The 24359-nt window shown below is 45.4% G+C and overlaps 1 protein-coding gene across 1 annotated transcript in view; it reads left to right on the forward strand.

Annotated features, from left to right (window-relative positions):
* The first annotated feature begins 294 nt into the window (after nucleotides 1-294).
* Nucleotides 295-24359, forward strand: part of LOC147887603 (protein LIKE EARLY STARVATION, chloroplastic) — a 42178-nt gene continuing 18113 nt past the window's right edge. The window contains exons 1-3 of the mRNA XM_087393748.1: nucleotides 295-702; nucleotides 16236-16927; nucleotides 17500-17696. Of these exons, the coding sequence (XP_087249874.1) occupies nucleotides 342-702; nucleotides 16236-16927; nucleotides 17500-17696 (1250 nt within the window). The 5' untranslated portion in view covers nucleotides 295-341. The remainder of the gene's footprint in view (nucleotides 703-16235; nucleotides 16928-17499; nucleotides 17697-24359) is intronic.

Below are 24359 nucleotides of genomic sequence, written 5' to 3' on the forward strand. Positions count from 1 at the left end.
TCAAGCCACCCAAAGGCTCCAAATTCACGAACAAAAAGCGATGGCAAGTGCCAAGTGCCATGTGGAAACACGAGGAGAGCGAGCCACGTGTCAAGAAGGGAACCAACTCCGACGTATTTGTAAAGCTTATTATGTGTTGTTGTGTTGGCGATGAAGCAAGCACGAGCATGGCGAAGATGGCGCAGCACCCCAGCACCAGCCTTGGCCTTCCTCCCTGCACCACCACCTCCACCTCCACCCTTCCTTGCCACTTCTCCAACCCTTTCTTGCCCTTCCCCCCCCGTTCCTTCCCCCCTCTCCTTGCCTCAGCCTCTCCCCATGGCGACTCTTCCTACCTCAGCATGTGGAAACGGGCCAAAGAGCGACACGCGCAGGAACAGCTTACGATGTCCCCCCAAGCACCGCTTCCTCCTCCCCAAAGTAACGATGCTTCAGAACCACCGCATGACGAGCCTTGGGAGGAAAAGGAGCGACGCTTTGCCAGCATTTTGCAAGTGCCTGCCGAAGAGCGTGACAGAGTGCAAAGAATGCAGATCGTGGATAGAGCGGCAGCGGCTTTGGCTGCGGCTCAGGCTTTGGTCGCAGAGCGATCAACGTTCCAGAATTCCGCAGCCACCTTGCCGGCTTCTTATGCTCGATCCGTTTCGGAGCATCTGAAGAAGACTGGTGGCCACGGCGAAGGACCTTTGGGTTCCTATCACGGTGCGCAAAAGGCAACCATAATTTCACGTCTTTTTTCCGAAAAGATTGCCTGAAAAATATAGAAATAAACCAAACTGTACGAGCGATGAGCTTTGATTTCTCATGTTTGTCCTAGGGGAGGGATGGACGCTCCTGAGACTCGTGGAACGTGATAATTTTAGATGGAATGAAAATGAAGGGATACTTTGGGCTGTGGACATTAGAGTTGGCATCGTTCGATAAGAGCATAAGGAATACATGTGGCTTTGGACAGACAGGCAAGGGAGCGGAAATGTCTTATAAGATGCTTTTTTATAATGACTGCCTTTATGAGAGTCAACATAGGCTTTTAGACTCATTTAGGGAGTTGTGAGACTTCACGGTACTAGGGGATTGCTATTTCAAGGCTGGCAGCGTGCAATTAGTTTTTTTGGGAAGGGGGACTGTCAATTTGCTTTGTCGTAGCATGGAACATTGGATTCTTTGCTATGGCAATGCAATGCTTAGGATGGTTGAATCATCTTGAAAAGAACCTCTGTCATCAAATGGCAATATTGGAAGATAGATGAGGTTTTCAACCAGTCTCCAATGGTTTGCACTGCTTCATCCTGAGCAACAGAAGAATCTCACCAGCATGTCTTTGCTATAAAATAAAGATTCCAAGACCTATAAGTTTGAACTTTATCTTCAGCAGAGACAGATTTTCTTTGATCCTTTTTTATTTTCTCTAAGTAGTTCCTTGTCAGGATTAGATCATTAATGTATACAATGAGTAAAAGGAGAGAGAAATTTGTGTCTAAAGGATTCTTCAACAGCCCCGTCCATCAGAAATACTTTCAAAAAGCTTGAATTTCATCTTCAGGAGACGCTTTGATTTTATTGAACTAGTTCCTTGTCAGGATCAGATCTCAACAAATACACGCGTAGAAATAGAGAGATGGTGGTGTCTCGAGGACTCTTCAACAGTCTGTTCCATCTGAAGTTCATGCCAAATGCGTGTACCACACTCTCGGGCCAAGTTCCAGCCTGTATATGCCTGCATGTGCCTTTTGGAGTCTGCATACTTTGCCTACTGGAGCCTGAAAGCCTTGAGATTGTGCCATATCCAACTCTTCTAGAGCTCCATTCAAGAATTTGAAAGACAAATTGATGTAATGGGATCTAGAGTCCTAAGGTCTAAGGTTGTGAGTGTGTGAACACATGGTGTGCCTAGATAGGTGTTAGTAGGTGTGATTGAGTGAATCTAGGTGTGTGGTGAATGATTGAGAGAATCATGGAACTGATTGAGAGATTTGTGGATCTAGATGCTCTACTGAGCTCACATGTGATGTCACTACTGGATGTAATTGGAGCCTATATATTGGGCCTGTCTCTCTTGAATAAACTCTCTCTTTTGCCTCATTTGCTGAATCTTTTTTGCAACTCCAACATGTGGTATCAGAGCCTTGGTTCACTCTCCTTGAGACTTCCTTGAGTGCCATGTCATCATCTTCTTCTTCACACTCTCTTCTTCTCCATTTTTTCCTCTTTTGAGCAGAATTTCCAAGCGCTTGTTCTCCCAATGTAGGCAACCATTTTCCAAACCCTTTCAGCCATAGATTCCCCTCATATAGGCGCACTTCTACTCCAGAGGGTTCTGGAAATTGTCCTTCTACAGCCCATACTGATACTCGCTTCATCCCACACCGTTTTTGTCAATTCAGCTTGCTGGACACCATTTCAAAAATGGTTTGAGGTGCACTTAGGCGAGCCTATGGGCTACCTGCTGGTGAATTTTTAGGGCAAATGGTCAAGGGAATGAGGAGAAACTAAGGAAAAACCAGTCGGGTTTTGAAGAAGACATGTTTTTGGAAGTGGAGAAGATGCTGCTGCCCCTAGTGGTGTGAAGCTTCATTTGCTCTGAGACTTGCACCGAGTCTTCTACTTCCAAGTACCTTTTATTGCGCAGCAAATGCCCTCTTCTTGATGCTTTGTGGAGTGAGGTAGCAATCCTCCAAGGTTCCTCTGCTTTCTGCAAGCATTTCTAGACTATTTTTGAAGTTTGATGCTACACTAAATGCTAAGGTGATGCTTGAGGAGTTAAAGTACAGATCAGAGATTCAGAGATTCCTTTTTAAGTTCAGTTGAATGCATTTTTCACCTTTTATGTTGAGGATTGAGGGTATGATACTTTGAGGTGGATTTCAAGTCATACTATCTTGTTGACTAGTTGACTAGTTGACTGGTGTGGATTGACCATGACAAGAGCTTACATGAAGGAATAATATATCATGACTTGCATGATGATTTCCAATGGATATGATTGGAACAAAGGTTTCAACTACAACCAATATGATTCTTATTTTGAAGATGCCTTAGTTATGGTTTCAGTATCTTTCATGATGTATGAAATGTACTTGCATTTGGTTGACTATACCTTGCCATACAATCATGACCACCTCCTGTACAAGAGTAGACACTGCCCTTGCATGATAAGTGGTAAGACCCTCTTCAGTCCATATAATTCACAAAATGGTCTTAAAGCTTGGACACTCAAAGAAGATGAAGGACTACAAGGATCTTGTATTGCAGAATATGGAAAAGATACATTAAGGAGTGTGAAGAAGGACAAAGAGCAAAGGAGTTACAAGATTGGCTACACCAAGAACCTCTTCAATGACAATGAACCTCACACTATGGTAGCTTGGAAGAGAGGGAGGAAAAGGACAAGATATGCCATCAAAGGGGGGTATTTCCCTACATCTTCCACTTAGAATGTTTTTGTGTGTGTGGTCAATAAGGGTTCTCTGCCTTTAGATGTCCCCCTTAAATGATTGTTAGTCTTATGTGTTACCTTGTTGGATCTAAGGATATCCCCATGCATAGTCATTGTCTATCTCCCAATTGTAAACCAACAAACCAAAGTCAGAGTGAGATCATGTTGGGATGAGGATGCCCAAATGAGTCTACTGCTGATGCAACTAGAGTGAGTACCAGGTTGTGGATCATGTGTGTTGCCACTAGAGGTGGACAAGCCATGATGTTTCCCATGGACTACTGCTGGTTGAGGTTATCAATTTGTGGGGGGGAATGAAGAACAAATTGATGTAATGGGATCTAGAGTCCTGAGGTCTAAGGTTGTGAGTGTGTGAACACATGGTGTGCTTAGATAGGTGTCAGTAGGTGTAATTGAGTGAATCTAGGTGTGTGGTGAATGATTGAGAGAATCATGTAACTGATTGAGAGATTTGTGGATCTAGATGCTCTACTGAGCTCACATGTGATGTCACTACTTGATGTAACTGGAGCCTATATATTGGGCATGTCTCTCTTGAATAAACTCTCTCTTTTGCCTCATTTGCTGAATCTTTTTTGCAACTCCAACAGAATTCACATCCATGTGAAGTACCATCTCTAGATATTGTTAATTTGTAGCTGAGGCAAGGATTGTCCTGATGGTTGTTATCCTTGCCATAGAAGCAATAAATTTTTGCTAAGTCGAATCATCTGCATATGCCTACCCTTTAACCACTAGTTTGGTTTTGTTATCCAAGGGGCTACTTGACTCGTACTTGACTTTGAAGACCACTTGATGACTTTGCGCCATATTGTTGTGTGACGTCTTTGATGATCTTTATCTTCTTGGTGAAGGTTGGTTTGTAGAGTCGGTATCCTTTTGTCTCTACACTGCACTCGATGATTGCACTCTTTCCATTGAGCTTTGTTTTGCACTCACTTAAAACATGCGCAATGCCATTTCCATGGCTGATTAGTCAAATCATGACTAATCAATCACATAGTTGTGTTAGAGTTTGACATCTTTTGATGTACATTACTGAGTGAGGGCCTTTGTGGATGTGCCCGCCCTATGTGAGGCTAGACTAGGAGGGGAATGGACACGTACTAGGGCCACATCTTCTGCCAGGGTGTCATGGTGGATCCAGCCAGTTCCAAGGCTGATCTCGGATGTCAATGGCTCGCACAATTTTGGGGGCAGGTACGGCAGTGTATGGGGCAGGTATGGCTCAGATGGGGACATATTTTCTATTGCCGCATGGAGTCGCCCCTGCTGGTGCCTATTTAGGCTCACCTGGTCAGGTCACCACAGCCTAGACGCTACCCTTGGGTTGGGTCAGCCGACCCTGTAGGTCATCCTGTTGTGGGCATAGGGGTTGTTAGGATAAGTGTGATCAACGGCTTGCTCTATGGTGCATGTGTGCATCTAGGGGAGTCACATGTGTGTGTGTGTGTGTTGTAGAGGCACATCTAGTGCTAAGTGATGATGTAAGTCAAAGGCCCCCACATGGGAGGTTCCTTTGATTTAGGCCAGTCCCACTGATGTAGGGGCTGATTGCCACTGATGTAGGGAAGGTGCCTTTGATCTAGGCCACCTTCTCCCCATTTCTATAAGAGAGAGTCACCTCTCTCACAATCAACTGTGAACAACATTTTTGGTTACATCTTGTGCTCTCACTCCTCTTCCAAGATGCATCTATTCTATCCCACGTGTTTCTACATTTGGTATCAGAGCCTTAGGTTCTAGATCTTCCCTAGCCTAGTTTTAGATGCTCTCTCTAGCATGAATTCCTTGGTTCTTTCAAGATTCCATCATCTTCTCCATTTTCTCCATTTCAAGCCCAATTTTGGAAGGCTCCATTCTCCCTCTTTGAGGCCTCATTCCCCGAACCGTCTGAATTGGAGGTTCCTTGTCTTGGGGCAAAACTATGATCCAAAGGAATTAAGCATTGGTAGTCTCTGCTGCGCGTGCCGACAAGAAAGCAGTCCGTCGAGATCAGTCACGAAATACCAATGAAATTCTTGACTATACTCTAATTCCTTCTAGTCACGGGTGGGCGACACCACAAGCTACCTCGTGTCCAAATCTGAGGCCCAATGGTTGTTCTAAAGAGGAGTAATCACCAAAACTATAGTTCAAGAAGGCGCAGTTCTCTTGAGTGAAATATCGCCTCATTGCGCCTCTTCTTGCTAGTAGCCCTGGTCTGGTATACTAGTGTTATTTCTGCTTTAAAAGCCCCCCTAGTTCATGTTTTATGCGTATGAATTGCACCCTCCAATCCACCTTTTTCTCTGCTGGCAGAATTCTTCATATTTTGGTCAAAGGGTGTTGAGCAATCACCATAAGTTTGGGGTTTCTATTATTTACTGGAAATTTTCATTGTTTTGATTGTACTTGAGTAGATCATGGAGCTCATGAGTGTCCTTATACTTCGCATTTAGAATGATGACTGTGATTCTCTTTGACCATGATTGATGAGTACTTGAATTGTAAACATGACTAAGCCCGAGCAAGTAGAGAAGTTTGATGGAACTAGTTTCCATGCTTGGCAAACAAAAGCTAAGTTTGTGCTTATGAAAAAGGGGATATGGAATGTTGTGAATGGAAAGGAAAAGAAGGCTACAAAAGAAGAAGCTGATTGGTTGATCAAAGACAAGAAGGCTCTTGCTATCATTGCTTTGGGATTAAGTGACTCATACATTTACCACATTGATGGCTTTGAAACTTCACATGAAGCTTGGGATCTTCACACAGTATTTGGTGCACAAGGGAAATGCTTCAAATATATCTTGCTTACTAAGTTCCTTTGGCTACAATTGGAAAAGGGAGTGTGTTATTCCATGAAGAAGAACAACTCTAAAGAGAATGAAGCATTTCTTGTGAAGAAGGGCTACATCAACAACAAGTCAAATATGGTTGAAGAGAGAACTCCATCAGCAAAAGAAGCATCCAACTTTGTAGTAGAAGACAAGGACTTTGCCTTTTGAGCAAATTGTCTTTGAATTTTCGTTTATCATCACTTGGTCAAATTTTGAGGTTCTCTTCCTGGAGTAGTACTCCAAAAAGAATGTCATATGTTTTGTCTTTTGTAAATCACCTCTAGTCACCATATGATGTAGGCCATGTGATATGTGTTTGGTCTATCCCAGTTTTGTGAACCTTGACCCTTGGGCACCTTTGCTAGCATGAGATCCTAAACATAGGTGTGGAGCTTCACGGTTCCCGATGCCCTCACCTTCCTTTTCGTCTTGTACCTTTTTGGGCATATGGGATGCGCGTATCTTTGGATGATGGAATGAAATGAATGGAATGCATAATATTTTCAGCCTATGTATCTTCTTGCAAAATGAATATATTACTCTCTCTTCATCTTGATCATTTAGGTGCTTTGTCCACTTCTTAAGACAACCAAATCACTCACTTGGTCGGGTAACCCGACCGGCTTGTTTGGGTCACCACTACTCAAACCCAAACCTTGGGTTAGGTCACGGCAACCCTGCAGGTTGGCCCAAGGCGGCTTCATAAGCAGGCCGATTATAGGGATTAGGGGATACATATAGCCCCCCCCCCCCTCCCCCAACCCCCCCCTTTCCCCCTCCTGATTGATGATGTTGACATTGGGGTGTACCCATGGTACTACCTTTCTTTTGGTGTCATGGATGCTTTGCTGGTCAAGCCCGCCATTTCTCGGTTTCTGCCCACCTACCCTTAAAGTCCTCTTTTCATCACTTGTTTTCAAGATTTACGCCCAGCATCAGTTCACGGTGTTTTCTCTTGAGTTTTGGTGTTGCATGTCTCCATATCCATCGCATTTTCCTTCATGTGAGTATCTTGTTTCTCTCTTAGACCACAAACACATTGCACTTTCACAAGTCGGCCTCAACTCCTATGTCCCACACCATGGGAGTCGACCCTCCGGTGTTCGGCCAAGATGTGAGTACCAAGGGAACTAGTGTACCTCTTCGATGGGCATGAAGCGAAGAAAATTATTAGACAGGAATGGAAAGAGGCAATTTTTGTATGTAAGTACAGTTTTGTTACTTGGGGCATCTTCATTCAAGCAAGCATGAAGACATTGGACAGAAAATGAATCCAAAATCAAGGTGTTGAAAGTGTGATAGTAGGAGGGAAGTTAATCATATCAGTGAGATCATAGCATTGATGGCAGCTTGAAGCATACTTTGTATTTTATGAGAATAGCATTGCACAACTACACTTGTTGCCCCTTTCAATTTTCTTGTTTTGTATGTGTTAAAGAGAGTACTACTCTTTTTAGTTGTAGCAAAAGGTGAATGGTTTGTCTTGTGTATCTACTATAAAGTTGCTATGTCCGTTATGAAGAGATTCACGTAATCACTAGGAACTAGGTTGACATAGGTTATGAGTTATCTTGGTCTCTTTTGTTTGTATACCATCCCATAAAGGGGGCTATATTTGATATTAGCAAGTTTTTAGTCTTTTTTGTTCTGTTGACTACTAGTAAATGAGCCATTGGTATGGTTTCTAATGTGTGGATAACTCGATAGTAATACCCGATTGACATTCACATGATATAAAGCTCTAAGCTATGGAGGACGGAAGATATCCATTTTCATGATATGTCCATAATAGGGACGGAGGTTGAATAAAAGATGCAATAACAAATGAGAGAAAGGGAGAGAAAGAAAGAAGGAAAGTTGATTAAAAATCTTTGAAAGACTGAAGGGTCTCATAGTTTGAAAGAACCTGGTACAATGAGCTGATGGGATGAAGCCTTTGAGTGGGCATCAACACCCATGACGAATACAAGAAAGCTACATAATGATACCGATACATAGAGAGAAATCCCTAGACTCATGGAGAGGATGGGGGATGGCGACATGTTGAGGGTCATATGGAAACTGGCGGAGACACCAAGCCTTAGAGGGGGGTTAGCAATGCATGAGACTAAGGTGGCATAAAGCTTGTGATGGAGCACTACTAGCTGTCGGTATGTGTGGTTTGCTAAGGTCTCCTAGCCTGGCGCTATAGCGAACAAGTGCCACTGTCACTCTCGTTGACCTTGTCCCTAACCCGGTAAGCATGGAGGGAAGGTCCCCTAGTCTGACCTATGCCTGAACCCGCTAGCGGGTTTGTTGTGTCTCTCGCTTTGGTCTTTGGATCTGCCATCTCCCTAAGCCCTACTTTCTCCTGGAGTTCTGTGGGTTAGTCTTGTCTGGCTCGAAGAACTCGGTGATTATGCTCTGAGTGGGGTCTAGATGTATGTCTTGATCTCGCCTATGTGCATTGAGCAAATGCTCCATGTGTCGGACGGCCTCATGGATGAAAGTCGCTAGGCATCTCTGAACTAGGTAGGACAAGAAACTGGACTGGGGTCTGAAACCATCCCTGAAGAGACAGTGATAGCGACCTCTAATCTCATAGCATACATGGCATCTAAAAGCGAACTGCTCCTTTGACTCAATATTCTCACATAAATTGCAAATGCGACCCTCTCTAGGTGTGCCCTTCACCCGTCCACTCTCAACGTGGGGAGAGATTGTGCACAGCTCAAAGGATTCTTGTCTATTCAAGAACCACCCAAGTAAAGGACTTCTGTGAAGAGAGAAGTTGGAAATCTGGTATTCAATAGGAAGCTTCTCCCTGCTCCCGCTGTGCGCCCCCCTCGCCATCACCTCATCGAGCTCCCCCCCCCCCCCCCCCGTCTCTCCACGCCCTCTCGCGGTGAAGTAGGCAGAAGCCATTGTTGTCCCTAGCCCTCCCTTTCAAGGACACGAGGTGGAGCAGCCAGCCCACAGGCTGGTTCTTCTTCCAGCAAGCAGCCCCCTCCTCCATGTCTACCTTGAGGAGTGGAGGCTCTTGCCTTTGAACTTGGACCTGCCCTCTCCGTTCGAGGTTTTCGTGCTTCAATTCGTGGCCCTTTGTAGAGCTTTCAGACCCCCCCCTTTTGGACCGTTTTCTGGTGGTTTGCTCAACCATCGAAAAGCAGCCCACAGCCCACCTCTTCCTTGGGGTTGGCTGTCTTGTGTTTTTCTTTTTGGAAGAGGCTCTCGAAGGACTTCACCTTTGCTCCTTTGCTGGTTTTTTCCTTCTTCCAATTTCATAGTGCAGCGGTTGTGTCTCTCTTCTGAAGATCGAATCTTGGTGGCGACCGTTGGTCTGGCTAGAGGGGCTCACATGGCAGCACCCTCGACTCTCCAAGCTGTCAAGGTTCTTCTTTCTCCAGAGGATAAACACCAGGTGAAGAAAGCCGTACAATCAATTCCGGACAACATGACAGACTCTAGTAGAGCGCAGCCCGCTTCTTTTTGGCCTGCACCTTGTTTCCCTTATCCCATGGTACCATGGTTTTATGGTTGATGATAGGGAGTCGACCCATCATATACCTCACTTTCTAGTGACGCTCAGGTTCCTAGGGCTCCCCAAGGAGTACAGGTCCCATTCCATTGCTGGAGCCTTTGGTGGAGTGCAAGAGCCACCACCGCAGAGGCCGCGTTAGTGGTTGCAGATGATGGAGTCCCCAAACTCAGATTGATTGTGGAGAGCTCCGAGACACTGCCAAATTCAGAGACGCTAGATGGTGGACAGTTCGGACAGCATGTTGAGATTTCAGGTTTGGTAGGGCAGTAGGCGGTGCGCCAAGCAGCGGGAGCAGAGGAGGACAGAGTGAGAGGCCACTACTCAGCCTTAGAGGATATAGGCTTCCCCTCAGCCTTAGGGGAAGCAGGCAAAGGAGGCTTCAGCAAACCGCCCCCGGTTATAGGAGCGTGGGAATTCTGATGCTGCTTAGGCAGCTCCCTCGTCGTCAGTAGGGCAAGTTTCTCATGAGCTGACCCAACACTAGGATTAGAGGGTTCCAATAGTGCCAGCGCCCTCGCATTCAGAAGCTTCTCCCCCTACCCCTCAGGCAACCTCAATAGCTCCCACTCTTGTCCCCCCCCCCCCCTTCCGCTCGCTGCGAGAAGGGCTCGAAATAACTCATCGTGTGAGGATGGGAGTAGGGTGGTGGTCAATGGAGAGGGAGGAGGGTCTTGCGTAGGGCTCGGAATGGGGAAGAGGATGGAGGCTAGAAGAAGAATGAGGGGATGGAGTGGGCTTTTATAGGAACGAGTAGCATGACCCATCTATGATGGGTTAGGGACCCACATTTGTCAAGTCTCAAGGTCAAGATAGCACTGCTTTTAGTTGGAAAAAATACGTTCTATAGGATTGCATGCATATCTGCGGCATATAAACTATGTGTGTGTATATCTTTAAAGAACATAATATTTTTAAAAAATCTTTATGTTTAAGGTCTATGCGTGTTTTGTGTGTGTGTGTTAAAATAGTGATTCTCGCGCTTGTGCTCTGATTGATGACTTTGACTTTTTATTGGAGTTGTATGGCATTTGCTGCATGATGGCTAACTACAAATTTAGAGGAGATTCAAGACTGGAGGATGGCCCTGGGTTTCAGATGGATCCTGAGGGGTTAGACAACGCAGTATGTTGGGTGCCAGGTGGGCGTAGATATTTCAGAGCCCCTGTCTTGGAGAGTGCGTGGCACAAGCTTCTTTATTAGAGTTAAGCCAAACTCTCTCTAGTAGGCAGGGCTTTAGTGGGGAACCAAATACTGCTTGGTACATAGCTTCCTGCTGGTGCTTTCACAGGGGCTGCATGGGGCATTTACGGTGGCTGGTACACAATTTTGTTTGGGTAGGCTCGGATAGCACCCAGAATACCCGAGCCAGAGTGGCGCCGTAGATGGTGATTCTTCCACAATCCCAAGGGGGCCTTGGCATCATAGACCCTGAGATGCAGAGCCGAGCCCTCTTGGGCAAGCTGAAAGTGTCAGGTCTCATCCCAGGCCATGGACCCTGGAAGCTCTTCATACAACGCGGGCTTCTCAGAAACATATCCTGCACAAGTGGATAGTGGCATTCGTCGTTCAGATGGATTTTCTCACCTGCACCTCTCACAGGAAAGGGCTTCCCCCTCATGAGAAGTCTTTTTTGAGTCTGAATTGATTATCGCTTGGCCTTATTCGAGTCGACCCCACTTGTAGGGAGGAGTTTGACAAGTAGCCTTTGTTGTGGCACTCAGAGGTTTGAGATCTAGAGGGGCACATGCTTGGTCAGCGGATGCATATCAGTTGGGCGCAGTGGGATAGCGGCCCTGCATGCTCCTTTGGGACTTGGAGACAACTTCCTATGGAGGAGGACAGAGCTTAGACACTCTCGCACATAAGAGGCATGGGTGCCAGAGTGGTAGAGATAGATGCAACGATCGTGGACCCGTGGTGGGAGGGGCTGAGCACCACCTGGACTCGGCATTGTTGGTTTGGGTAGTTCTTCCAGATGGGGGTGTCCCTCAGGGTGCAGTTCCTCAAGCAAATGCTTTGCCGCTTTTAGCACAGATTTGGCCTTCTGTTGGTAGAGACAGAATGTGATCAATGGGACAAGACGACTCTGGATGGGCTTACCCGATAGAGGATGAGGAGTGTGGGCCAGTTGGGCAAGAGCTGGACGAGTGACCTGGACATGGTCCTCTTGGACAAGGAGGGATCTCAGTGTAGACGCTAGCTTTGGGAGGGACGTCCCCTCAGGGAGATTTAGTGGGATTCAAGAGAGTGTTTTTGGCCTCCTGCTCGAGTAGGGTACTCAGACAGGGTAGAGGAGATGTCCTTCTTCTCTTACACGACCCGGATAGGACGCCGCTTGCAGTTGGACGCAGCATAATGGACCCCCTCGAGGGGCATTGGATCGAGCAGGAGGTCCCCAAGGAGATCAATTCCCGATTCTGGTCGCCCCTGTAGTCCAACCTGCTACCATGGAAGATCTCCTACTTGTTCTAGATGAAAGCTCATGGAGGATTGCCCGTTGGCCTCTAGATGGAGCAGACGATGGTGGACGGTAGATGCCACTATTGCACAGATGGAGTGACTAAGACGCTTCCTCAATATTTATGGGGATGCCCAGCAGCACAAAGAGTTTGGTTAGCAGCTCTGAGAATAGTAGCGAGTACCCAACGCATGGAGAGAGCCTTCACTGGGGGACGACCGCCGAAAGGTGGGAGCTCTTCTGCATGGCAGACTCCCTAGGCAGTATGCTGGGAGATTAGGAAACAGGTTGGCTCTATTCAGGCAGCGATCAGTTTTTCCCTTTTCTTTTTCCCATGATCAGCACCTTCTTGGTTTTGCTGATTTGTATGGTGGTTATTTCAAGCACTAACGGAAGTTCTGTTTTTCTGTTTAAAAAAGAGGAACCACCCAAGTCATACTTTTATAGATAGCAAACCTTATCTTTTTGTTATCACCCGCACCCTAAATGACATCATTTATGATGTTGTGTTCAACGCCTACCATGAGCTTATCCACTCTCAAAGGTCACTTAGCCTTCAAACACTTAACACCAAACAATATCTCTCATAAGACCACTCTCAAACACGCATGGTCACACCCTCTTAAATAGACACATACCATGAGACTCTGAATTCCCAACCAACCCCCCTTTTGGAGCGAAGGTGGTGAGATCCAACATGAAAAGAGATAACCGATCTCCAACTCAACCACAATACTGCAAAGGGGCGGCCTTACTGTGCACACCACAGTTATCCCCTCAATCAGCTTGTGACTGGCAGTTGAGACTCTCACTCAGTCACCCCCCCCGTGGATCCTAATAGGGATAAAAGATCACTTAAAGTCTTTTACAAAACAAGGCACAAAGGACACATAGATTATTGCATTGTTTTTGGGGGACATCCCTGGCAGAGAACCCTTAACATTCACACATGAAAACTAAAAATACAGGACATTTTTGGAAGTTTAATAACTTCTTGGGCATTTGTCGATGAAGCGTGGTCTCTTCTAAGTCTGGACGACGCTTCCGTATGTCTTGAGGCCCGTACAGAAAGGATCAAGATGATGAATAAATCAATGTAGTGGTGTATCCAAGGCCTAGAGGTGATTTTCAGTTTACACATGTTAACTGCCTCTAAGGTTAAAGGCCTTTTACACTCATCCTTGAAAGATTAAGGGTTTTGAAAGCATTTGTTTTCTCAAATAAAAATGCTACGTAACTAGCACAATCGATGTCAAACAGGCTGTGATGAGTTGATAAGCAGGCAAACTTTTGATGTTGTAGGTATAGGAGACACAGAACTGAATGGAGCGCGAAGAAGTCGTATCCAAGAGCAAACAGGCTAAACCTTGTGAAGCTTTGGTTGTTCTTGGTCTAGTGGTCTATGTGTGTGCCATAAACCAAGGAAAATCACATCCTGTCTATGAATTTCCTTAGTGGAGATGTATAAAACTATTGCCCACCCACCGCTTTCAGTGTAAGAATTGGATCAAACCAAAAAAGTACTATGGGTGTGCATTGGATGTTGGCACCCCAAATGTGGCGAGCTTAGGAAGACAGGGCGTCAACAATGTCTGCAGCACAGCTCTACCCTCAGCTTGAATCTACATATTTCAGTATAGAGGAGCACTTGGAGGTGTCACTGATGAATTTTTCTGCTGTATTTGATGATGCAGCAAGAAACAGATCCTCCAAAACAGGTCAGCCTGTCATGTAGAGATGTTGGCCAGGAGCTTTGTTGAAGGGTAGTAAATGATCCAGGACTGCTTTTCACAACACTGTGGCGTTAAAAACATGTCAGGAAAGGGCACTTGGCAGAAACGGTCGAATATCAGGAGCATCTGTATCTTCTCAGTGACAGGCAACATTCAGGACATGTAGGCCAGGAAAAAATGGAGGATAAGGAGCGGATGGTGAGGAATAAGTTGACAAAAAGGGCTTGAATGAAATGCATACCCTTGCACTAGTGGGCTAATGATGGGCCATAGTAGTAGGTTGACTAGGCAAAGAAAACAACGGGCAGTAGCTGTAAAAAGAAGGGTGAACTGCAGGTCGATGGGGGCAGCAATGAATGGAGATAACAGGCTGAGGAAGAGAAATGAGCTGTCGCATTAATGCCCCAGGAATTGACTTGCTGAAAAATGGCTGCTACACAGGAAATGACTCGCTGAAAAACAGGCTTACAGAAAGTAACAAGCTGACTCTGACGTGAAGATGAGGGTCAACAATCTCAGCTCTGATACCATATTGATGAGAGCACCAAGCTATGGAGGGTGCAAGATATCCATCGTCATGATGTGTCCATATAGGGATGGAGGTTGAAGAAAACATGCAGTAACAAATGAAAGAGAGAGATTGTGCGCAGCTCAAAGGATTCTTGTCTGTGTAAGAACCACCCAAGTACATTAGGTAGCAGACCTTATCTTTTTTACCACTTCAATGACATCACTTATGATGTCATGTCCAATACCTGCCATGATCTAACCCACTCCCAAAGGTCACTTGACCCTTCAAATACTCGCACCACACAATATCTCTCATTAGACGAAACACATGGTCACACAAGACGCATACATGGGACTCAGAATTTCCAACATACCCCACCTATTAGGTTCATGAGTATGGGGTTCAGGGTTGTCCCAAAAGGTTGTACTGACGTTTTGGATTTCTCTTCATTTTCTGTGTACAGTCCCCTGTCATTTTGCATCATTCTCTTACATGCATGCTATACTGCAGACTAAGTCAAGAAGGAAATACACATGTGAACTGCCACGTTGCACAGGGATGTGCCTATTGATGTGATGATAAAATTTTCGCTTGCCACTCACAAAGGGAGAGATGATCTAGTGCAGTAAAAAACTGCTTCCAAGGTTGAATGCTTGGAGAGTTAACTCACTCTAGGACGGACAACTAGATTATTGGAGTAGTTCAAGTAGAGAAGCACCAAATAACGAGTATTTTCCTCTTTGGTGTGATCTATGGTGGAGCCTTGATAATGTTTGGGACGTTCATTCATCACATGTATTCTTTGATTACCAGGATCAGAAATGTTTACCTCTCTGCATGGATGGCATGCTAGATTTTTTGACCTCTCGTTCATGAATAGTGCTGCAAATAAGCTTTGACATTCAAGCCCCCATGCCTTTGTCAACACCATTGTGAGAACTGTGTACTAGGATGGTAGATATAATACACGTTGTGCCAGAACCATATGCTAAGATAACCTTATCACTTCTCTGCCATCTTTTTGTGTGCTGACATGATCCATGAATTCTCTTTTTTCTTTTGTTTCATAAGCACAGTGTCTACTTGATGGATTGAAAAGTCCCTTGAGACCTAAATAGTGTTGAAGTTGACCCTTTTGACTTTTTTCTGTCAAGAGTCTTTGATTCTTATTGTTTCCTAGCAAGACAGATAAATGTGCATCCAAGGGCCAGGCGTATGTATCTGAGCGTATAAGTTTGATTCAATGTTAAAGTTCAGTGGATGCTTATAGACTTTGTAGTTGATTTCCAATAATTTGGAGGGATTATTAAAGTGTGCCACTTTTCTCTTGAGGATGAATATGAAACGAGCCTTATGCTAATGTTTTTTTCTGGAAATCCCCTAAGAGGATGAATATGAAACAAGCATTATGTCTTCAAAGGTATGTAATTTGTAGTGTGTTCTTGTCAATGGATACATAAGGCTTCTGTCATCTCATTAGCATTTTAAATCTCATGCTTGAAAGTCCTGGATGTTTCTATTTTTATTTGTAAGAGGATAACTTTATGCCAGAAACCCATAGGACTTAAGGGTTGAGTTGGAAGGGACAAAAATCATGGGGTATTTTAAGCTTTCCAAGTAGACATAGTGTATAGCTTTTATTTATAGTCACCCTCACCCCCTTGGCCCTGTTTTTTAAACGACCAGGGGCAGGGGTACTGTCTGCTCTTGTAATCTTCATCCTTTGCATTTGAACAGGGGATAGGCCAGAAGAGCAGGTTGATTCCTTGACCCAAAATACCTTAGGAGCTAATGCAACTCCCGGTCCAGATTTCTGGACATGGTCTCCCCCACAAGCTGAGCAGCAAGCAGATAAATCATCCGTGGAAAATTTGCAGAGTCTGAAAGCCGATCCTTCATCTAACAGACCATTCCCGGCTCTTTTGGAGAAAGAAGCTGCCACTGATTTTCTGGCCATTCCTTTTGAAGGCGAGGAAGCTGGAAATGTGAGTAAGAGTGGGGAACTGTCTTTAATGTTTCAAACTAGAGCAAAGCCTTCTCTTCCCCCACTCCAATCTCTCCTGGAGGTGCAGAAAAACGTTGGAGTTTCTGAAGAGATTACTGCTACAGTGAGTTCTTCCATTCCAGACATTGAGGCAGAGGTTGCATCCTTTGTTCAATCGGTTAAAAATAGTGATGCAAAGGTGACGCAAGGGGTCAATTCAGATGGGTCTCCCTGGTGGAGGGAGACAGGCAAAGAGCTACGCCAGAATGGGGTTTTGTGTACATGGACTGTGGTCAGGGGTGTTAATGCAGATGGAGTAGAATGGGAAGAGAAATTTTGGGAGGCATCTGATGACCTTGATTACAAGGAGCTTGGAGCTGAGAAGTCTGGCCGTGATGCTGCTGGGAATGTCTGGCGTGAATTCTGGAAAGAGGCCTTGTGGCAGGTCTATATCTATGTACCTCTTTGCTGTTCTTGCAATTATTCCAATCTGTCCAGTCATTTTTTGTAGGTATATCTTGTTGTTAAAATGCTTGAATTGGTTAATGGTTTGTAAGAAGATTAGTGGGTAGGGCAGGTATATTGACTCTATTAATGTTCATACAGGTTTAGTGTGTAGTAAAATAGTGTAGCATAGAAGGATTAAGGCATGATAAGTAAGCAGTGGATGCACCAGCTGTACAAGCAATTTCCAGCAGACCATTTATTTCATCTGGATCTGACCATGTGAGTAGAAATTACTGTAAGATAGAACCCACTGCTAGTGTTGTGGTCAGGTAGTCTGCAATTGTGACCAAGGTCCAAGAATAGCAGACAGGTGAATGTACAACCCTGTTTCCATCACAACTGTAGCATATGTATGACTTTGTTTCCAATGCTAACTGTAATTTATAGCTTTTGTTTTTATGATTTTTCGACCAGTCACTTGTCATAAGGGTCTTTTCTGGACTGGTGTTCTGCATCCTGGACGTTACCTAAGAATAGATTTCTGAAAAAAGAACTATTGTACCGTGCCAGGATTTAACAACAGGGCTCTTGCACATAGAGAAAACTGCTGATAAATGGGCGAAGAATGGACAAGGTGGTGCGTGGCATGAAAAATGGTGGGAGCATTATGATGCATCTGGGCATGCAGAAAAATGGGCAGATAAATGGAGCAAGATTGATTCAGCTACCCCCTTAGAACCAGGGCATGCTCACATTTGGCATGAGAGGTAAGGGGTTTACTGCAAACCCTGAACTTTTTTGTTTTGTTAACTACTTTCTCAATAAGAACATAGAATTCCCACACTTTGGTTTAAATGCATCCGTGCATTTTGATACTGAGTTTCAAACACTTCAGCTAATTTGATTTCTGTAGTTCAGTTCTTAACACTAATAAGTGACAGGTTCCAAGTAGCAAAAGTGTCTCTCTATATAATTTATAATGTTGCTGACACGTGGCTTCCATCGTGCATAGCATCTATATGGTTGGCACTTTCAATTCAATGAATCGGAGGAAGACTCCAAATGGTAGACCATTTGAAAGAAAACTTGAATCTTAACTCCCATGCCAAATGCCTACCCCAGTGGCTGATGAATGCTAATCGTGAATTGGCGAAAGCACAGGAAATACCCTTGACTCAGCATTTCTCGGAAGAAGGGTCAACATGTAAACATGATCTTGAAGGAGACCCATAGTGTCATCCTGCTTCAACATGTATCCACTTGCTTGGTACTATTTCTTTTTGTTTTTCAATAGTATGCTTATTAAGAAATGAAATGTTTTCCTTCTGTTCAGTTACGGACAATGGGGACTAGGTCTAGCATTTGAGGGTGGACCCCCTTGCTTGGGGTTATGGGCATTAGTGACCCACAAGAGTGATGGCCTCTCTTTGAGAGGGACATCTAGAAACCACACCCCACCTGAGTACCCAAACATGGGACCAATCAAATGCACAGATTGCATACCGACCTAGGAACCATTCAAGAGAATGTTCCCTGAGCTTTGGGTGTGGGCCTGGCAGCATGCCAAGAGTAATGGAGATACAAGATAAGACGACAAACAAATGAGCTCAGTATGGCTCAGTTATGACCTTAGAGTACGTCAATAGATAGTCTAAGCTGTTAGGAACCCGTGGGTGCGATCAGAATTAAATTCTGACAACTTTGAAATTTTAGGGTTTTTGGGAGTGACGTGGCAGCTGACACGTGGCAGACTGCCACTTGGAATCTGAGCTGGCAGGTCAGTCCACCTGTCCCACACATGTGGCAGCATGCATGGCAAGTGGCAGGGCATGCAGGCCAAGTGTTTGGCCCCAAATCTGGTAGATTTAGGGCAAGCGGTGGGCTGTCCTCTTTGGGACTGCAGCCCACCAAAAATCTGGGACAAGTGTCCACCTTCCACTCTAGGCCTAGGAGGGGTGCTGAGCCTATAAAAGAAGACCTCTCCCCTTCATTCCACACATGAAAATTTCGTCACTTTTCTTCTCCCTCCTTTTGGATGATGCAGCAGAACCTCTCCAGCTCCTTGGGTGCAGCCAGCTTCTCCACAGGCCATTCTCTCACCTCAGCAGCACTTTCTCTCTCTACAACAGCACATTCTCTCTCTACAGTTCCAGCCCCTCCTCTCCAGAAATCTTCCTCCTCTCAGCTCTTCTGGAACAGCAGCAGCATCCTCTCTCCTTCACCTAGCCTGGAGCAGCCACAGCCCCTTTCTCTCTCCTGCTGCAGTCTTTCTCTCTCTACTGCAGAATTTCTCTCTCTACTGTTCCAGCCCATTTCCCTTGCAGAAATCTGCCTTTCTGTGCACCTCTGGAACAGCAGCAGCTCCTCTCTTACATCTCCTCCCTTGGGATCAGCATAGGCACTCTCTCTCTACAGCTATCACTCCATAAAAGCTTTCTCTCTCTAGCCTACAGGCTGTTTTTCTAAGCTGTTCTCATTCCAGCCCCATTTCCACACTCCCCTCACCCAAGGTAGCTTCAGAGGCATCAAGGACTTCATCTACAAAAGGGTCAAGTCACGAAGGGAGCCTGTATTGTCAAGTTTATCTCATTTACAGCACTATTTCATGTTGTTTCTACTATCTTTCTAGAAACTAGTGTTTGTCTCTAATGTTGGATGTAAGTGGTGATTGTTGCAGGCTTCTTCCTTGTGGATTGGGCAAGCCAAGAGCTGAAACCTGAGCTTGGAGTCCTCTTTTTTGTTGTCTACCTTGTACATATGCTCTTGAGTCTTGTATCTAGGTCCTAGGTTTTCACTGAGTTCATCAGTTTGGAAGGTGCATTGCACCTTGGTCTTGTATCTCCATTTTCAAGAATAAAGTGAGCCTGGATAAGGGGGGGGGCCCGTCTTGGCCCCTCAATCATATTGCATTCTCCAATGATGTCACTTTGTGTTTAAACTGTATAAGTCTTAATTCCAGCTTAATTGCAAACTCTTAAGTTCAAGTATATGTGTTTGGCAACTCGCAATCATCTCATTCAAATGCCTCTGCAAAATCCGTTGTTTGAATTGATAGAAAGCACCGAGTAGTTTACATTGGTATCAGAGTTTAGGCAGTGGTCCTGTACTCTGTGCTTTCTCTTGTTGAGTCTCTCCTTCATTGAGTTATCTTGTCATCATGGCAGCCAATGGACCTGACCCTCCTCCTAACCTACATGAGTTGAGTGCTCTCTTGGCAAACATTGCTCAACAGGTTCAAGTGCTGGAAAGCAGCCAAGCAGGAACTCATGACATAGGGCCCCAATCCCAAGGAAGAGGCCGTGCGGACAACACCAACTCCAACAAGGAGGGAAGATCATCCTCTTCTTCCCCTCCTCGAGGTAGACGGCGTCATCGGAGTCCATCTCCTTCGAGACGTCCACGGAGACGAAGGTATGCAAAGCATAAGGTACCTCTTGGAGATAAGCTCTTCAAGTTTACCAAGTACAAGGGAGAGGACAAGCCCGAGGTCTTGCTGGCCTGGATCTGAGACCTCGAGTATTTCTTTGAGGGGGACGAGTACGAAGACAAGGCGAAGATCCGGTTTGCCGTCCTGCACATGCAAGACCGTGCTTCACTCTGGTGGGCAGCTATGGTCAACACTGGACAGCAAGCCCACACCTGGAAGCACTTCAAGAAGAACTTGATGAGGCACTTCCTGCCTAAGGAGTTTAAGAGAGATACAATGGTGCAGTGGGACATCCTCCGCCAACGCCAAGAAGAGAAAGTCAGTGAGTATGTTGATCGTTTTTGGGATACTTTGTTAAAAGTTCAAGCATTCAGTAGGAAGGATAAAAAAGAGCAGCAAAGGAAGTTCTTTGCTGGCCTACGGTATATCGTTCAGCATGAGGTGGACATTGCCACTCCTACTTCTCTCGAAGAGACCATCAACATCGCCTTGAAGGTGGAGAAGAAACAATCTTTCTCCAACAAGCGGAATGGCAGCAACAACAAGCGGAATGGCAGCAACAACAAGCGGAAGTCCCAGGGAACCTCTTCCAAGGAACAAAAGGGTAAGGAGACAGCAAAGGACGCACCAAAAGAGCAAAAGTCAGCCAGCCAGCCTCCTTCGAAGAAAGCAGCCCGCACTTTCAGCTCATTGTCTCCACAACAGAAGCAAAAGTATTACTCCGAAGGGCGGTGTTTCAAGTGTGGCGATCGAGGCCACAACTTCTACGAATGCCCTCAAGCTGCCAAAAACAGCAGCAACAAAGAAGCTGCCCTCAAAAAGCCAGTTTTGGTAGTTAACAAGGTGGAAGCACCTCCAGAAAAGGGAGGATTATGACTCTGCTTATGCCACAGTTTGAGCAGCCATTCAAAAGGCACAGGAGAAACAAAGAGCAGCTGTAAATAAAAAATGGAGGGCGTTTGCAGTGAAAGAAGGCCAATGGGTCTTATTGAAATTTGAGAAAGCCCGGTTAAAAACCAAAGTGGGCAAGAAGCGCATCTACTTCAAGCTATCCTTTCGATATTATGGTCCTTTTCAGGTGTTGCAGGTAATAAATGATGTCTCGGTCCGATTGAGACTTCCAGAGCATTGGAAGATCCACAATGTCTTCCACGTAAGCTTGGTGAAACCCTTCATTGGGGAACCACCTCAAGAGCCCACACTGGACGATGCACCTGAAGTAGAGGACACTGAGATCTTGTTGATCCCAGAGCAAATTATTTTGCATAACTTCACTACGGGACGTCGAGGCACGACTCGCAAAATGTACCTTTTGAAGTTCAGAGGGCTCCCATCCACCGATGCCCAATGGGTGGACAGAGCTACATTTCAGGAGTGTCCTGAAATCCTGGATGCTTATGAGGAAGCATTTCAGTTGCGGACAACCGAATGAAAGACGGAGGGAATGTCATCCTGCTTCAACATGTATCCACTTGCTTGGTACTATTTCTTTTTGTTTTTCAATAGTATGCTTATTAAGAAATGAAATGTTTTCCTTCTGTTCAGTTACGGACAATGGGGACTAGGTCTAGCATTTGAGGGTGGACCCCCTTGCTTGGGGTTATGGGCATTAGTGACCCACAAGAGTGATGGCCTCTCTTTGAGAGGGACATCTAGAAACCACACCCCACCTGAGTACCCAAACATGGGACCAATCAAATGCACAGATTGCATACCGACCTAGGAACCATTCAAGAGAATGTTCCCTGAGCTTTGGGTGTGGGCCTGGCAGCATGCCAAGAGTAATGGAGATACAAGATAAGACGACAAACAAATGAGCTCAGTATGGCTCAGTTATGACCTTAGAGTACGTCAATAGATAGTCTAAGCTGTTAGGAACCCGTGGGTGCGATCAGAATTAAATTCTGACAACTTTGAAATTTTAGGGTTTTTGGGAGTGACGTGGCAGCTGACACGTGGCAGACTGCCACTTGGAATCTGAGCTGGCAGGTCAGTCCACCTGTCCCACACATGTGGCAGCATGCATGGCAAGTGGCAGGGCATGCAGGCCAAGTGTTTGGCCCCAAATCTGGTAGATTTAGGGCAAGCGGTGGGCTGTCCTCTTTGGGACTGCAGCCCACCAAAAATCTGGGACAAGTGTCCACCTTCCACTCTAGGCCTAGGAGGGGGGCTGAGCCTATAAAAGAAGACCTCTCCCCTTCATTCCACACATGAAAATTTCGTCACTTTTCTTCTCCCTCCTTTTGGATGATGCAGCAGAACCTCTCCAGCTCCTTGGGTGCAGCCAGCTTCTCCACAGGCCATTCTCTCACCTCAGCAGCACTTTCTCTCTCTACAACAGCACATTCTCTCTCTACAGTTCCAGCCCCTCCTCTCCAGAAATCTTCCCCCTCTCAGCTCTTCTGGAACAGCAGCAGCATCCTCTCTCCTTCACCTAGCCTGGAGCAGCCACAGCCCCTTTCTCTCTCCTGCTGCAGTCTTTCTCTCTCTACTGTAGAATTTCTCTCTCTACTGTTCCAGCCCATTTCCCTTGCAGAAATCTGCCTTTCTGTGCACCTCTGGAACAGCAGCAGCTCCTCTCTTACATCTCCTCCCTTGGGATCAGCATAGGCACTCTCTCTCTACAGCTATCACTCCATAAAAGCTTTCTCTCTCTAGCCTACAGGCTGTTTTTCTAAGCTGTTCTCATTCCAGCCCCATTTCCACACTCCCCTCACCCAAGGTAGCTTCAGAGGCATCAAGGACTTCATCTACAAAAGGGTCAAGTCACGAAGGGAGCCTGTATTGTCAAGTTTATCTCATTTACAGCACTATTTCATGTTGTTTCTACTATCTTTCTAGAAACTAGTGTTTGTCTCTAATGTTGGATGTAAGTGGTGATTGTTGCAGGCTTCTTCCTTGTGGATTGGGCAAGCCAAGAGCTGAAACCTGAGCTTGGAGTCCTCTTTTTTGTTGTCTACCTTGTACATATGCTCTTGAGTCTTGTATCTAGGTCCTAGGTTTTCACTGAGTTCATCAGTTTGGAAGGTGCATTGCACCTTGGTCTTGTATCTCCATTTTCAAGAATAAAGTGAGCCTGGATAAGGGGGGGGGCCCGTCTTGGCCCCTCAATCATATTGCATTCTCCAATGATGTCACTTTGTGTTTAAACTGTATAAGTCTTAATTCCAGCTTAATTGCAAACTCTTAAGTTCAAGTATATGTGTTTGGCAACTCGCAATCATCTCATTCAAATGCCTCTGCAAAATCCGTTGTTTGAATTGATAGAAAGCACCGAGTAGTTTACACATAGATTGATAGACCCTTGTCTATTGAGATAGTACATGCATTGAAAATCTTTTTCAGACTTTCTGCATGTAAATTTGTAATTTGCGTGGCAATGTTTTGGGCTCAGATATTGTTTTTTTTTTCAGTAGAGACTTTCAAATATGACACGTTGTCCTGGTCAGAAACGAATTATTCATACAACAATTCTTGTCAGTTTGTGTGAGGCCCCTGCCATACGGTCCCTTCCACCCTTCCCCCATACCTGATGTCTGCCTCTAAATCCTTGTCCCCATAGTCCTTCTGTGTTGCCCTTCAGTTGCACTGCAGCTACAGCCTCTCCCCACATTTATTTCCTTCACTCATGTCCCATTTATCCTCTTCAGCTGTAGTTTTTCTTGCTGCAACCCAGTCTTCACTTACGGCTGCCTTATGCTTTGGTTTACAATTCCTGCACCAGCCCCGTCTCCCTCTTCTTGCCTAGCCTGTGATCATCTTCCCTCCTGCTCACCACTTCTCTTCATTGCCTGCTCCTTTTATCTCCCCTCCCACCCCTGGCCACCTTTTCTGTCATCCCTCCTGCCCTACATTCTCCCCAACTTGCCTCTTCTGCAATTCTCCTCGTCTTTCTTCCCTCTTTTGCAACCGTTTTTCCCTGCAGGTTCATAGGTCTGACCCAGCCTTTTGAACTTCAAAGTTTGTTTAAATTTCATTCAGTTGTTTAATGATCTTATCTCAT

Source organism: Dipteris shenzhenensis, chromosome 22 (assembly GCF_047967505.1).
Source record: "Dipteris shenzhenensis isolate YYH24624 ecotype China chromosome 22, Dip_SZ_1.0, whole genome shotgun sequence".
Classification (NCBI taxonomy): domain Eukaryota; kingdom Viridiplantae; phylum Streptophyta; class Polypodiopsida; order Gleicheniales; family Dipteridaceae; genus Dipteris; species Dipteris shenzhenensis.